The sequence below is a fragment of the Rhinopithecus roxellana genome, chromosome 17 (genome assembly GCF_007565055.1).
Source record: "Rhinopithecus roxellana isolate Shanxi Qingling chromosome 17, ASM756505v1, whole genome shotgun sequence".
Lineage (NCBI taxonomy): Eukaryota > Metazoa > Chordata > Mammalia > Primates > Cercopithecidae > Rhinopithecus > Rhinopithecus roxellana.
Window position 1 is genome coordinate 38366711 of NC_044565.1, and position 16250 is coordinate 38382960.

The 16250-nt window shown below is 33.8% G+C and overlaps 1 protein-coding gene across 8 annotated transcripts in view; it reads right to left on the bottom strand.

Moving 5' to 3' along the window:
- The window catches only part of EHBP1 (EH domain binding protein 1), a 352471-nt gene that overhangs the window by 44524 nt on the left and 291697 nt on the right, over positions 1-16250 (bottom strand). For 5 of the 8 annotated variants that reach the window (XM_030921086.1, XM_010369129.2, XM_030921087.1 and 2 more), the window contains 5 exons: positions 12121-12228; positions 9327-9451; positions 6514-6652; positions 6229-6335; positions 3446-3569 (listed from right to left, as the gene is read on the bottom strand). In XM_030921086.1, coding sequence (XP_030776946.1) covers positions 3446-3569; positions 6229-6335; positions 6514-6652; positions 9327-9451; positions 12121-12228 — 603 coding nt within the window. The remainder of the gene's footprint in view (positions 1-3445; positions 3570-6228; positions 6336-6513; positions 6653-9326; positions 9452-12120; positions 12229-16250) is intronic. The other 3 variants (XM_030921089.1, XM_010369131.2, XM_030921088.1) reach the window with 2 other exon arrangements.

Here is a 16250-nt window from a genome sequence, read left to right on the forward strand (position 1 = left end):
TCATCCCTGGCACCTCCCCATCTTGTTGTACGAGACTTTTACATTCTTTTCCTACTTTCTTGCTAAGCCTTCTGCCAACATGCCAGGAGAAATGCCCAGCAATCTGGGCCGCCATCCAGGCCCCACCCATCCTGTCTGCCCCCAGGATGTAAGTAGCTTCAACGTCACAGGGGTGGTGCTTAAAATCCAATATTGCCCAAGCTCTGGGAGCCTAGGACTCAGGTCTAAAATAACTATTAGTGTTATTTAGTTACATTTGGAATTAACAGGTTTCCGTGGGTTTGTCTGGCTTGTAGACACTTACAACAGTGTTTCTTTTGGAAAATGTATTCTGAATTCTACCTAAACCTCACAACTCATTTAAAATTGAGTACAATATTACCATATGATTCAGAAATTCCAACCCTAGGTATATACCCAAAAGAAATGAAAACAGAGATTCAGACAGATACTTGTACACAAATGTTCATAGTAGCTAAAAGTGGACACAACCCAAATATCCATCAACAGATGAATGAATAAACAAATGTGGTATAAACATACAATATAATATTATTCAACCATAAAAAAGAATGAAGTACTGGTACATGCTACAACATGGATGAACCTTGAAGATATGTTAAGTGAAAGAAGTCAAACACAAAAGGACAAATATCGTTTGATTCCACTTACAGGAAATAACTACAATAAAGCAAATTCATAGAAAAAGTAGATTTAAAATTCCCAGGGGATTGGGGGAGAAGAAAATAGAAAGTTATTGCTTAGTGAGAATAGAATTCGTGTTTAGGGTGATGAAAAACTTCTGGAAATACACAACGGTGATGACTATACAACACTGTGAATGTACCAAGTACTACAGAATTGTGCACTTTCAAATGGTTAATTTTATATTATGTGAATTTCAAATCAGCAAAAAACCTGAATATAGTCAATTATCTACAAGTATATAAAAACTGAAATAGCAGATTAAAGTATATTTGTTCTGTAAAGAAGATGTAGTGAGGAAAGAAGACTGAGTCAAGAGCTAGAAAACCTGAAAACCTGGGTTCAAGCCCTAACTCCACCATTCCTAATGAGATCATCTTAAGTGAGTCATTTCCCCTGTCTGAGCCTCAGTCTCATCATATAAAAAACACGGGCACTATCTGCTCTCCTTAATTCTAGGCTGAGAATCAGAAAGTACACTGAAATGTCTAACATACCAAAAACAGGCATTATAATAAATAAAAAGTTGGAATGAACTGGAACCCAAAAAGGAAAAGGATGAATGTATGCTTTCACTTTCTAACATCTTATCTCTTACTTCAGATACTAGGTTTTAGGCAAATCTTAAAACATTATTTGTGTTGGAGGAGGTTTAAAACAGTCTAGGATGATTCTTGGAGCTTATGAAGTTGGGAGACCAACTCAGTTTTGGTCTAAATCTGCAGAAGCAAATCCAGTTAGGATCAGATTCTGTCATGTGAAGAAACAAAATAAGCTCCAAAGGATTCTAGATTTAACCTGTATTCTGTGACTGTCTTTCAGATTATAAAGCATCTATGGTTGGAATGGGGCCATTTCAAAGCTTCACTAGTGATATGTTGGGTAGGAAGGAGAAATTGAGTCTATTTTGGTTAGAACCCTCAATAAATCAGGCTCCAAGTGCTAAAGGGGGAGAGGAAACAGGATTTATAACTTTTTCACTAGTGGCACAAGTCTTCTTGTATAGTAACATTGAATTTATCCAACACAACCAGGGAAGGTGGTTAAGTTCCATTTGTTTGGAAAATAAAAAAGGAAATGTGTCTCCTTAAAATATTTACAGGAAATAGTTGAAAATATATTACAAATATTACTCAGTCTAGTAATTATATGTTTAATAAAGGTAACGTAGCTAATATTTTCAAAATCCCTAAGAAACCCAAGAAAAAATGCAAATATAAAACAATACATTGGTTTATGGATCCATGCTGAATCCATACAAGTATACAGGTGTAAGACTGAACATGCATGTAACTTGTTAGGGGATTGATATACATGGTCTACATATTCTGGTGTAGCAAGAAGGATTGTGTATGATAGGGTTCTGGTAGCCTGAATTCTAATCTAAGGTCTACCATGTGGTGATCTGTTTGACCTTGAACATTTCCTATGCCTCTGTCCTCTCACCTATATAATGAGAAGGTTAAGTAATAGTTTTTTAAAAAGTATTTTTGGTTTTAAATTTTAAGCAGTAGAACCTTTTCTTCAAATAAACTGTTTTAAAAAGCCCACTATTTCAGATAAATAAACTCAGAGCCACTCTATTTGAAGTAAGGTAAGGAATCCAGATGCCTGTCTACTTTCTGCTCCCTTATTGTCCTGGCAAGTCCCTGAGGTGCCTCTGAAGAAGATTTAGGACTCTACAGAATATAGTATGAAATCCACTGTCCCAGATAAAGCCTAAGGTTCCTTCTTGTTCTAATATGTTCTGATTTCACTAATCTATGCATTTTCAAATGTCCCATATAAATGCTTATTTTTGGGGAAGTTCTTTTATTTTGAATACATTTTTGGAAAATAGAGAAGAAAAAGTTCGGGAAAGCTTTCCAATCCTAAATCATGCTAATCTACTTTATTTTAACACTGCCATACAATTAAAGCAATTAATTAGATTACAGGAATGAATTTTCCACTTGTATTTTTTGATTTTTTTTCTTAATATAACTTATAATTTGGTATGAATGATTTATTTCACATTTTAATATCTTTGTAGGGGTAACATTTTACACACACACACACATACACACACACACACACACACAGTTCCTTTCCAGTTGCTTATTGTGCTCTCAGATCTATTCAATCACCATTGGCAATCAGCATTAAAAGCCAATCTGCCCTCTGGTTAGGAGCTAATTTGGTGCTCTAACCCATCTTTACAAACCTTGCTATATACCTTAATCCTTTCAAATGCAACTGTGACACAAAGTATCACAGACTTTTAAAAACCTGTTCTCTTGAAAAAAAAATTGTGGAGCATCAGTAACCAGATAGTATTCTCAAATTTCAGTGATCTAGTCCATGGAGCCATCCCCTATGCACAGTGCTCTGTTTCATGCAGTACATGGCTTTAGCTGGCCAAATCTTTTTTTTCCCCAATGAATCAGTAGAACAGTAAAGATCTTACTTTTTTTTTAAGCAGTGGCATATCAATGAGGCACAGATGTGTATTCCAACTCTGCATGGATGAGCACACTGTTCAATAGTGCTGGCTCACACGGTATCAGGGCGAGTTATCACTTCCCATGAAGGCACTCTTATCACCAGGGCCCAGAGAGGTGGCTGCAAATCGCAGCCTTTTTATTTTCAAGGCAGTTTTGCTGAACATTCAGGCTTCAAAGATTCACACTTCCAAAACTCTATAAGAGTTTGTGAACGCTCAATTTGCCAAAACTGTTTACAGTGTAATTGGGCACCGTACCTGTGTCCATGAGATAGCGAAGGCGCTTCTCCACCAGCGCGGCACGGGTGTCAATTTGCTTTTGCTCATTCTCTAGTGCTGCCAATTCTCCTACAACATACTGACTGGTGTCTTTGAACCCTTTCTGTTAACAAGAACAAACAGGAAGAAAAAAAAATCACTTGTAAGTTGCATTTTTCCTTTCTATAAACACTTAGTAAAGCACTTACCTAGAGAACCAAATACACCCTTAGTATCACCCTTAGTACCAAAAGCAACTCTCTGTGATTCAAAAAATTTTCATATGTATTACATATACCAAACTTTTGTAAATAGAGAACTCTTCAGCTATTTACTATTATATTTATAATTTCACAGCCAGATTTGCCAGATTTTAAAAGTTAATGCTAAGTTTAAAAAAAATATATCCTTAGAGTTAAGTCAGTGTTATTTAAGCATGGACAAAGAAGATAATTTTTCCCTTTGTGATTATCAAAACAAACACCAATGACACTTTTAACTCAAAAGCGTAATATACAAAAATGGAGTTTTACTAAGGAATTGACCTTGAAAGCATCCATCCTGAGACAGTCAGACACATTTGTTCTATGGAAATACAAAAGAGATACATTTTTTTCAAAATGATTACATTATTTAAAAATACTTTAAAAATGATAAAAAGGGAAGTTCACAATATCTCCAATTTTCCCTCCAGCTGGCTCCTGTACTTTAATATGCCATTCTGTTGATGTATTACTAATTATTACAGTTGTAAATAGCAACCTGACAGGTGGTTTCAAACCTTGCTACACAGGATCTAAGAAAACTCATATTGATTTTGTTAATCTTCCATTTAGCCAAGTTTGGATTTTAATTTGAAAATTTACTTTTTGAACCACCCATGTTTAAAAAAATATATTTTTTATGTATGTGTGCCAGTATACCTTTAATTTTAACAATCATATTACAAATTTAAATCATCAAAGTCAGGGCTATTTATGGTATAGTCATAAAAACTGATTAATTATGGCTCCCTTTGGATTACCTGTTTACCTTTTGACATTTCTGGGGCTAAGAGATCTAATTAGCTAAGAAATACTGAAGAACTGATTGAATGATTATTCTTACCACCACCAATACTATCATAAGCACTTACAACATTATTTATTCAGAGAAATAAGTGTGAACAAACTTCTTCCGTCAAATTCCTTCAGTACCTAGCATATGAATCTCTTAGAAGCTATAAGGAATTATATTTCACTACTCCTTAAACAGGAAATAAAATCAAGAATTATGTTAATTATGAACATATTTTAGAATTCTCATGATTAATGAATATGTCTAACTATATGTATAACTTACATACCTTTTGAACTGGTAAGTAATCTGTACTCATATGTGACCTCAATCTATACCAACTTATTATTAAATTGATTATGGTAGCTGACAAACTTAAAGTTAAAATATTTTAAGAAATCATAAAACTAAATTTCTCAGGATAGTTTGATTTTAAAAGTCATTGTATTTTTAAAAAATTTATACAAAATGGATATTCTTCCATCTCAATGCAAAATATAGCAGAAAAAAATACAATAATAGAATAAATGTTAATGGTAACTTTAAAATCTGGGATAATCTGGTGAATGCTTTTTGAACCTATCTACCAGACAGTAGAACATTTTCAAAAGGGAAATTTTCTTTTCTCATTCCCATAGAGACAGACAAAACAAATACAGTAGTTTGCAAAGACAATACAAAAAACAAATATATAAGGAGGCAGAAGTGATAAGCAACACACAAACTTCATTGCTCTTACTGATTGGTTCAGTTAAAAACAGAAAGAAATTTCATAATCAGGTATCTTTAGTGTGAGTACATAGTATACTTAAGTATTCTGTAACTTAAAAGTTATACCATATACTTCATCAGGATTATCAGTGAGCTGTTCTTTTCTAGCTCATACCTTTCCAGGTCTTCTAAAGTAAACAACTTAGAATGAGAAGATTTTAGAGTCCTAAAATGTAGTTGGTGACTCTGAGTGTACTTGTAAGGATTTCAAAATCCAACAAAGAATATTTTAACACTGAAAACAATGAAAATACCTAGAAAAACTGTAGATAATTTAAAAAGTAGTACTATTAAAGACAGCTATGCTTCCAGACAAAAATTCAAGTTAAAACTTGTTCTTCCTGCTTCTGTCCCGCAGCTGTCCATCAAAAGCAGCTTTCTCCCTGCGGTCTATCAAATATTTCCCTCACAAATCAATTTTACACATGATCAGCCCATACCCCTACTGAGCTGAACCTCCCCGTTAATTAAGTGAAGAAATTACCATATATATTATATTAATGCAAACATCATTCAGCTAGTAATTCACGGCTGATCTGGATAATGGAAAGGTTGAACACCCATTAACCCAAGCCAACAAAATGGGTTGGCTGAGAAATTCTAGCAGGTCTCATGTGACTTTTCCCTCTAACTGCAGCTCTGCGGTATCTGCTATTGTAATAATTAAAATCCTCCCGGTAGATCAATACTGGAATCTCTTTATGGGAAGTGCCCTGATGGAAATGTCTCAAGGAAACTGGGGCTGTGGAACTCTGAAAAATTCATTTTTTTTTATCTGACAATTATCACCACACTGCAGACTAATTCAACAGTGCACCCCTCTCACTCTGCTTTGAATGCACTGGAGATTGACATCTTAAAAAACCTAACATCTCATTTTAACAAATAAAGGCACTATTTCCACATACAGTTTGGAATTATCAGCAATCATGAAACCACACAAAAAATTAATATACATTAAGCACTTCATCTTCTGATGGCTTCCTCTGAGTTTCAGTTATCGCCGCCTTCTCCTCATTTCCTTTCTTTGTATCTTCCTGTATTGATCTCTGCCTTTTCATCTCTTAAAAAAAAAGAGGAAAGACATGTAAAATTATTATAAAGCTTGATATTTGTGTATTGAAATGTGAATTTACATTACCAGATTATTTATATATATATATATATATATATAAACTATATACAGATATCTATATACAGTTAAATCATAAGGTGGGAAAACATTTTAAAAAGTGTTCTACCTGGTCTATTTTCAATATATTGGCTGAAAGACTGAAGTTGAGTTTTTCTGACTGTAGAATCTTTGCTGAACACAACAGGACTTCTAAAACGTTCTGTTGTTTTTTGTAATCGTTCAGTCTGGAGATCTTCTGTGCCATTCTAAAAGTAAAACAACACATGGTAAGAGAGTCCTGATCTCATAAACATAAAATTACACATTAGTAAGGCAACTTTTACTGATTTAAGAAAACACTAATTTAGAAACTTTTTGCAAGAAAAGGATTTTAAAGCATTTTAAACAGCTCAACTGCAAATTCTGTTGCCTGTAATCACAAACTTTGAGACACATGGTTTAACTCTTGATAACTTTGATACGAACATGTCTTCCACCAGTGATACATACTATTTAAAAGCCATGTTTGCCTCCTATTTCCCCCACTATTCTGTGTCATCAGTTTGCACAGCCCCACAGACTTGTATGACAACAAGAACTAGTTTCTAATTTTATGCCCATTGAGATAAACCACTAATGCTGGATGAAGGCTAAAAGGTAGGATTATAATACTACCCTACTGAACTGCATTTCATCAGCTATAACTTTCCAAAGCCAGATTTGTAAGTAAGCCCTTTACAGCTAAGGAAACTACAATTATCTTTTCCGGAGCTTCCCATGTTAATACTGGTAACAAATTCAAATGGTTCTATCAACAAGAAATATCCCAGAAGACTGAACCACTGCAGTGTGTGGAAGCTGCAGATACCGAGGTGCTGTGTACCAAACAAATATTTCATTTTATACCTAATCTTTTATTATTTTTATTAAGTGTTTTGAAAGTAAATAGGGAAAGGCTAAGATGCATGACTAATAGCTAAGCCTGCTGAATGCTGAAACTGGTTATCAAAAGCTACCAAGACTTTGCCCTTCCTCTGCATTGAGACAATCGGTAATGAGGGAGCCCTCCAATGGCCTATTCTCTAGCCTCAAGGAGGCCTGGGATACAGAATCCTCAGGGGAAGGTAACAGTTTATCCTTTTCCACAAACACAGAATGCCTCATTTATAAATGTGTAAACTGCATTTTATTAAAAAAAATTAAAACCCAAATCAACGCTGAAAGCTTCAAGAGAACAGATGGACTTTATATGTTCTTTATAAACACCATTTTCAAAATCTTAACTAAAAGGAATCATACAAAGGCAAGCTGTTTAAAGCACACCTTTTGTTGGAATAACTTTAAAGACTACTATGTAAGAGTGTTTTGGAAAGCAAAACCAATTTTATCTAGACAGATAAACCATAAAAATGAAAATAGCACTATTTTATTTTTTTAAAGTTACCTAATACATTTATCATTAATATCATGCTTGTAATATCCTAGCCATATAGTTATGATAGAAACAATTTTGGCTTTTATTCTATTTTTTTAAAGAAAAATAGAATTCTACTGTTATAATAACTATCCAATAGTCTAAAACTCAAGTCTTTACCAAAATAAACAAACACAGCTAAATTTTTTTAGGCCTGGCAACATGCTAAAATATCAGTGTGATTAGCCAGCAAATCCCATCTTAAGAAACCTTTTTATGACTAGGGACTTCTGCCACTTTACAAATGTATTCCTCTAAACCCACTAATTCAGTTAGCCTTTTCAATCTATTGTATTATTCTTAGGCCAGCTTCATTCTGCATTAAATCCACTGCAGAAAGCTAAATTGAACGCAAAAAATCAGATCTGATCCAGGCTTCCTTTTGTTCAAAGATAGAGACCAAAAGTCCTCTAGTGCTGCCACACACTTTCATCACCAGTTTATAGAAACTGACAATATAGGGGAAAAGCAATGAAAGTCATTGTTTTGGGACTTCAAAGCATCTCTGTGTCAGGGGAAGGAAATCCTTTCAGTCAGCGGGGCAGTCCCCATAGTCCGCAGGTGGGTGAAAAGTTATACAGGACTGGAAGTGCCCTAAAGCTACAGAAATACTAATCACTGTGAGGAAAGCAGGGAAACATGTGGGTGGGAATAATATAAACAGTCTAATAATATTCTTATAATGTGGCATTTTGACTAAAATGTTACACAAGGTAAGATGCAAAATGGCACAAAACACACGCAAGTTATCTTAAACATTTATATTCAATCACATTACCATTTTCAGGTGTGATGATTCTTATAAATAACATACGTTTAGTTCATCTAAATAGGCAGTAGGTTGAGGATTATTGAAAAATGCACTAGAATTCTCTTAACAGTATTCTTCTTAGCAAAATATACATACATATAGAACTCAAGAATAATTTCCATATTGCCTCTATTTTTACTTGAAATAGCAATTTAAAGTAGTAGTTTCCCTGAAAAATAGTATATGAATACTGATTACCATATTGATATTTACTTACTGCCTATTTAATTACTTTTTTTTAATTAATTTTTTTGTTTTGTTTTAGACAAGGTCTCACCCTGTGTCCCCCACTGGAGTGCAGTGACATGATGACCACTCACTGCAGCCTTGAACTCCTGGGTTCACGCAATCCTCCCACCTCAGCCTGGGACTACAGTCATGCACCACTATGCCTGGCTAATTGTTTTACTTTCAGTAGCGTGGTCTCAATATGTTGCCCAGGCTGGTCTTGAACTCCTGATTCTCCTGCCTTGGCCTCCCAAAGTGCTGGAATTACCGGCCTGAGCCACCACACCTCACCAGTAAAAATTTCTTATACCCTAATCTTAATATTGGTGAAGAATTTAGTAAAAAATTGTTTTTAGAATTACAAACTGCTGGCAGAAACTAGAAGACACAGATACTAAGCCAAATGTTTTAAACAAGTAAGACTTACTTTCATGTCCTGCTCTGAGCTCTCAGTTACAGCTTTCTGGGCAGCACTGGAGGATGAATTTGCCACCTGTGGCTGAACTTCTAGGAGCTTCTTCAGTTTCAAGTCCACCAACTTACTGTTTTGTTCTGTTAAATATGCAAATACCATGAATAACTGAGTGAGATGCATTTAGATATGCAGACTGTCAATTTTATGTGAGCTCAGAAAAGTATTACTATATTTTAAAAGAAAAAAGAAAAGGATATTAGATTAGACACAAAAAATCCTTTACATATGTATATTCTCCCACCAAAATCATTCCCCTTAAAGAATACAGTCAACATATCTAAAGAGAACCTAGTTATACTTTAAATAGTAGCTAATGCTTACCTAAAAACCTGTGCCTGTATGTGATGTATATATTTATATAAGCACTGTATGTTATACATAATAAAACAAGTTATTATAACAAACTAGATATTTAAAGGAAGAGATACATTTCATTTTGAATATTATTTTATAGTTTTAATTCTTTTAGTATATTAGATTTATAAATATAATGCCATATTAAAACAAGTTCTTAACATTATCTCAGATTCTCATCATGTACATACTATTAGAATCCAGTGTTTATATATGTACCTATATAACCAGCATTGAAACAGGGTATATGTTTACAAATACCCTCTACTTAGATAGCAGAAATACAATACAGATTATTACATTTTTGGAATGTATTAATGTACATTAATCTTGCATAATACAATAGTTCAAAATGAGTAGAAACACAACTAATTCTTAAATTAATAAAAGGCAACTCCTTAATAAAATGGTTGCGATAGATATGTCCACCATTTGCTGGATGATATTTTTCATAAAGATTAATAACTTTTCTAATTATAAGACTCTTAATAAATGCTATTGTCATTACTTTCATGCAAATTGGTCAGTTTATATTGCAAGGCTTCTCTTTTAAACAATATCTGATGAACTATGGTCAAATCAAGATAAAGATTAAGCAAATTATTATTAAAACATTATGACATATACATATGAAAAAAATTTTGGGGGAAAATAAAGCAAGGATAAAAATCATAATATATTCTATGGGCTTCTAGATTCTAGTTTGCATTCCTATTTCTTATTGCCACAAAATAAACCATAAATCTGAATTGGGAGGCCTGTCTACTTACATGCCAACACTTAACTGGCATGCTTGAGAGTCATAAACAATTTATTAGTTAACTCCAAACAGGAAGGCTGAGATGTGTGTTCTTTTTGGAAAACATTAAGTAGGAGGAGAGTTTTTAAAAAGGACAAGAGTCAAGCCTGTTAGGTATTCCTAACAAGAATCTTTAAAGTATTCTCCAAAGTTGCAACAGCTGAAACTAGAAAATTCTCCCATTATTTTACCTAAGAAATGGCTATTTTTTCCTGTGTTACTAACCTACGGTAGAATCAGGACATATGCATCACATATTATTACTGATTTTATACTTCCATAATTGAATATTAAAAAATTCAATCCAGTACTTATGGATGTCCTCAGCATTAAAAAGATGTGATTGGTTTCTGATAAAGCCTTTAGTGGTTGTTATGGTAGGAAGGTGAGTAAGCAACAACAAAAATGTTAAAAAAAAAAAAAAAAAATCAAACCTAACCAAGTTATAGTATTTTAAGCAGAAAGAAGTAAAATGTAGTTATAATTTTGGGTTAAACATTTAAAAGTTTTCCTTAAATATCAGCATTCTTTTGGACTTGCACAATTATAAATATACCGACTTCTATTTAGCAATAGTATAACTTAACACCGGGGCATGAAGGAGCTTCTGACAAAAGGGCATGAGTTTTCTTGAGTGTTCATTATAGTCAGGAAAACCCTGGTCACCTGTTTCTTGAAATAGTAGTAGTATTTCCAACAGGGAAAGAAATGGAGCCGCTTAGCATTGCAGGGGCATGACAGGGATAGGAAAAAGTATGCTTGCTCTCACTCCCTTTAGCTTTTCACATGAAAAGATAAATGTTAGAGACTTTGCCTCCTTCCTTTAAGTCTAAAGAAATCACCAAAGACTTTTTATTGCTATAAGAATTCAATTCAACAAGCATTTATGGAACCCCTTAGCAATCCAACAAAACTTTGGATTGCTACTTGCTGCTGGCTTATAAAGGCAATGCATTTGGAACACTCACCTATTAAAAACCACCAGCAAGTATCTTTATATTTTATATAAGAACTTACAAAGGTCCATTGCCAAAGTGATTTATTGATATAAGACATAAGGTTAATTTAACAGCAGTCTATATAGTTTTCAAAGTGTCTTATTGTAATTAGTTAAGTAGATGTAAAATCATTTACTAGAGTAATATTTAAGTATTTAAGGTAAGCAGAAAATCTGCAAAATAATATTACAACTACGACTATAATTCTAAACTAAATCAGAAAATCTGATCCCATGGTTTAGATTTACATGTGGAATATATACCTTATGACATCACACCAAAATATTTAAGCTGAGAAGGGAACCAACTATTGAAAGCCTACAGATTGTCTCACATGACATAAAATACAATAGTGAATCTTAATAATAAGAGAACACAACTACAATTTGCTATTCCAATGTTATTGCTAATTTTAACATCCAACCTAAAACAAAATAACATAAAATTGATGGAAGGTGGATTAACCTAAATGGTTTATGAGGCCATAAGATGTAATAAAACTACAAAATTATTATTATTATTGATGAGATAATAAAAATATAACCATAAAGTTTGCCACGCAGCAGGACACAAAACATTTATAATTTGAAATTACCGGGAGTATCAAGGTCATTTTCTAAGTTAGTAAGTTCATCTCCACCTCCTACAACAAAGCCTTCAGGGATCTCCTCGTTAGTATCTATCTCAATATTATCATTTTCATCTGTAGGAACATGTAGCAATAATGTTAGTATATTATTTATATTTTATATCATTCATCCAAAACACTAAAGAAGAAAAATCAGTATTTTAGTAATAGTTACTCAAATTCAGGCCAGACACAGATAAGCAAGTTAAGAAATCAGTTTTAAGTCACTCTTTCACTATTGGATTAACATTTATATTTTACATTCATATGTCAAACATGAATTATCACATCAAAGCAGATGCAAAGGTTTTGACAATTTGCCACACGCTGTCTCTGAATCACTGAGCTCATTGAGTCCCTGTATTTTAAAGTGTAATCTATAAGTAACTCTTACAATGGCACACAAAAATATAAGTTGGTTTGGTGACAAAGTCATCAAATATTTCTAAATTTTACACTTTTATCAGATTAGATTTAAATGCATAAATAAGCACACATGCCATATATATATATATACATATATATATATATATATACATATTTGTCATTTTTATGAAGGCTTAAATACTTTTATGCTATTAATAAAATATTATCATAAAAACATTATGGATAGATTAAGAGTGAGACTAGCATATACAGTGCCTTTATACAATGGAAAGTTCAAAAACAACTAAGACAATAAATCTTGGTAGAGCAAAATCTGGGAAAAATTATCAACCAAAATTAAATATATGGGAATGAGAAAGTCTTACATAATTTTTTATATCCCTAGTAAAATGTTTTGGGTAATAATTAATTAATGGAGTCAATTTTTAATATTAAAGATTTTTAGTAGATATTTTTTCCTCTCCAAATCCTAGTGATAAAATTGTTTCAGTAATTTTGAATTCTATATATTTGAAAAGGCACAGCAGCAATTTAAGTTGCACATTAGAGGTTTAACTTTAATTTCTATCCAACAGACAGGCAATGTACCTTTTGGAGAAATAGCTGTGTAGCCCTGTGATTTGAAGAATACCCCTACTACTCTGCAACTCAATTTTTTTTTTAATTGGGCAACTTTTATTAGTAGTGAGGTATTCCAAAGATTTTTGTCCAATTGAGAAATTTCAAAATTCTACAGTTTTGTTTAATCCATCAACATTTGTCCCTTTCTGAAACTGTACATCTTTAGGCTTGATTTTCGGCTTCCTAAGTAAATGCTTACTATGAGCATTAATATTAATAACAATAGTTTACATTTATTGAAGACTTCCCATCTACTATGTACACCATTTGGAAGAAGAAAATAATAAAGAAAAAAGATTGGCCAGGCGCGGTGGCTCACGCCTGTAATCCCAGCACGTTCGGAGGCTGAGGCAGGTGGATCACGAGGTCAGAAGTTCGAGACCAGCCTGGCCAACATAGTGAAACTCCATCGCTACCGAAAATACAAAAATTAGCCAGGTGTGGTGGTGTGCGCCTGTAGTCCCAGTTACTCGGGAGGCTGAGGCAGGAGAATGGCTTGAAACCAGAAGGTGGAGGTTGCAGTGAGCCGAGATCACGCCACTGTACTCCAGCCTGGGCGAAAGAGCAAAACTCCGCCAAAAAAAAAAAAAAAGAAAAGGAAAAAAGATTGAGAAATGCACCCCCCACACGGCGGGGTGGGGGCAGGGAAGCATAGAGATAAAAACATTGGTAAATACTTTCAAAGAAATAGCTAAGGTATTATACATGGCTTCATTATTTAAGCACAATCACTTGGGACATCTTTTTGAAACAACTGTGCTCAGCTAATCAACTCTGACTCATTTCATAGAAGTGGGCATCTTCAATTTCACTATCCTCAAAACCTGTACTTTAGCAAATATGCTAACAAATATTTCTTGTGTGTCAAAAAGGTGTTCAGAGCATTATTCTGTGTCAGAGACAGCTTCTATTAATAGCTTTTAGGGATCTAATGCAGTACTTTTTTGCTGCCAATAATCCTCCACTGATGATTACTGAAAACAATTAATCTAGAGTGAGAGTAGAGAATTCAATATTCATTCCTTTATTCAAGAAACTTCTACTGTGTACTGTACACACAATATGCAAAACACTGTGCTAGATGTTGAGGAGATACCAAGTTGTATGAGCCATTTATTCTGCCTTAAAGGCATATTCAAGGGACTATAATACCAGGTATGGTGGGGGTTACTGGATAAAAATAAGGTACAGAGCAAATTCAAAAGATAAAGAGATTATTCTTTGCCAGTGACACCAGGAATTCTTTCTTGGAAATGCTAACTTTTAAATTAGGTCTTGAGAAATGTATAGAATTTCAAGAGGCACAATTGAGGGGAAGGCATTACAGGCATGAATGGAGGAACGGGTAGGTTATGTTCAGAGAATGGCGTAAAGTCCTATTTGGCTCAAGCATACTTAAAGAGAAATAATAGAAGGTAAGACTTGAAAGGCAAACCTATAGAGTCTTGAAGGACAGAATGGGAAGTTTAACTTTTACTTGGTAGGAATGTAGAGATACTGGTGGTCAACATGATCAGTACTGTGCTTTAGAAGATTAATTTAACAGCAATCTCCATAAGCTGTTTTCAACCGAAGTACCTTATTGTAATCAGTTGTGAAGTGGGTATAACTTATTAGTAGTAATATAAGTACTGAAGCTTACGTCTTTTATCAGAGCAGCTTCATTTATTATTTCTATAATATCACTCTTGCTCACATTCTCATATGCCTTCTTATGTCAAAGCAAAAGTGGTCTAGGGACTGTGCATAAGAGAGCCCTATGCACGTGACACCATCTGTCATGCAAAATTGCTGACCTAAATGTTGGACTGGAGAAGAGAAAGGCTAGAGTCAAGAAATGCAAGTTGGAGACTGTTATAACCCCAAGGCAAGCAGTATGGACAGCCTAACCTAGGATGAAAGAATTGGGAGTAGGTATGATGTAACTTGGAAATCAATTGGATGTTGGGTTGTGGGAGAAGGGATACTGAGGAGAGTAAGGGTGAGGCCACCATCAAAATAAACTCTCCAGCCTGAGTGAAAAGAATGATGGCATTGCCATGAAAAAAAAAAAATGGGAAAGTCTGGAAATATGGTTGTATATGGGTTCTTTCAGATTCCAGGGATACCCAGGAAATGGTACCTACTTTCTTTACTCACTTATACAGTGCTAGGCTCCTATATGATGTTAAACAGGTGTCATTTACACTACCACTCCCCAGTAATGCTGAGTGGGTTAACTCAATGTTCATATATGTACCGCTAACCTTAGATAAAAGGATTACTATTTGGGATGGCAAGAGTAAAAAGTGATCTGTACAGCTCAGGTCTTCGTAAGAATGGGTTTCTACTTTTTCATTCATTGACTTCAGTTTTACAATCAACTTTGAATTCTTTTGAACAGTCAATGTTACATATTTCCTAACACCTGTAAGAAATGCTCTAATGGTATTCTTACAGAACTTAAGTGCATGTGCATGTGTGTGTTTAAAGACACTACATAATATAAATGTATAAATATAATATACAGATCTTTATGTTTAAACACTGAAAACCCAGTAGGTGAACAAGGCAGAAAGTAAACTAGAGATCCATTATACAACAGAAGCTGGTTTGCAAGTATGCTATGTACTGTGTGTGCAGGAAAAGGTAAAAGGAGATTTGATATGCGCTGAATGTGAAAATGCATTCCAGTTGACACTGCACAGCAGTATAAGCAAAATAGATACCCCAATAGTGTGGTCAATAAGGCCAGTCTTATACTTTTTATTTATAGATAAATTGAATGAAACCAAGATATCTGGTGACAGTTAAATAAGAGAGAGAGAATATCTGCATTTTGTAAACAGAAAGTGCAGTTATCATTAAAAGCATACTTAAAAATTCCAAAAATATTTCTCGCTTATGATTTTTAAAATTCTCAACAAAGATCCCCACAAAATTCATTATTTTTGAAGTTATTCTACAGAAATCAAACAAAAGATAAGAAACACAATACAGATATTATGTTATTAATAGAAACTGAAAATAAAAATTGTTGAAGGCCTAAGATACTATTTCAGCTCAACAAATTTATTTTCCATAACTGAAATAATAAGGATCATGCAGAC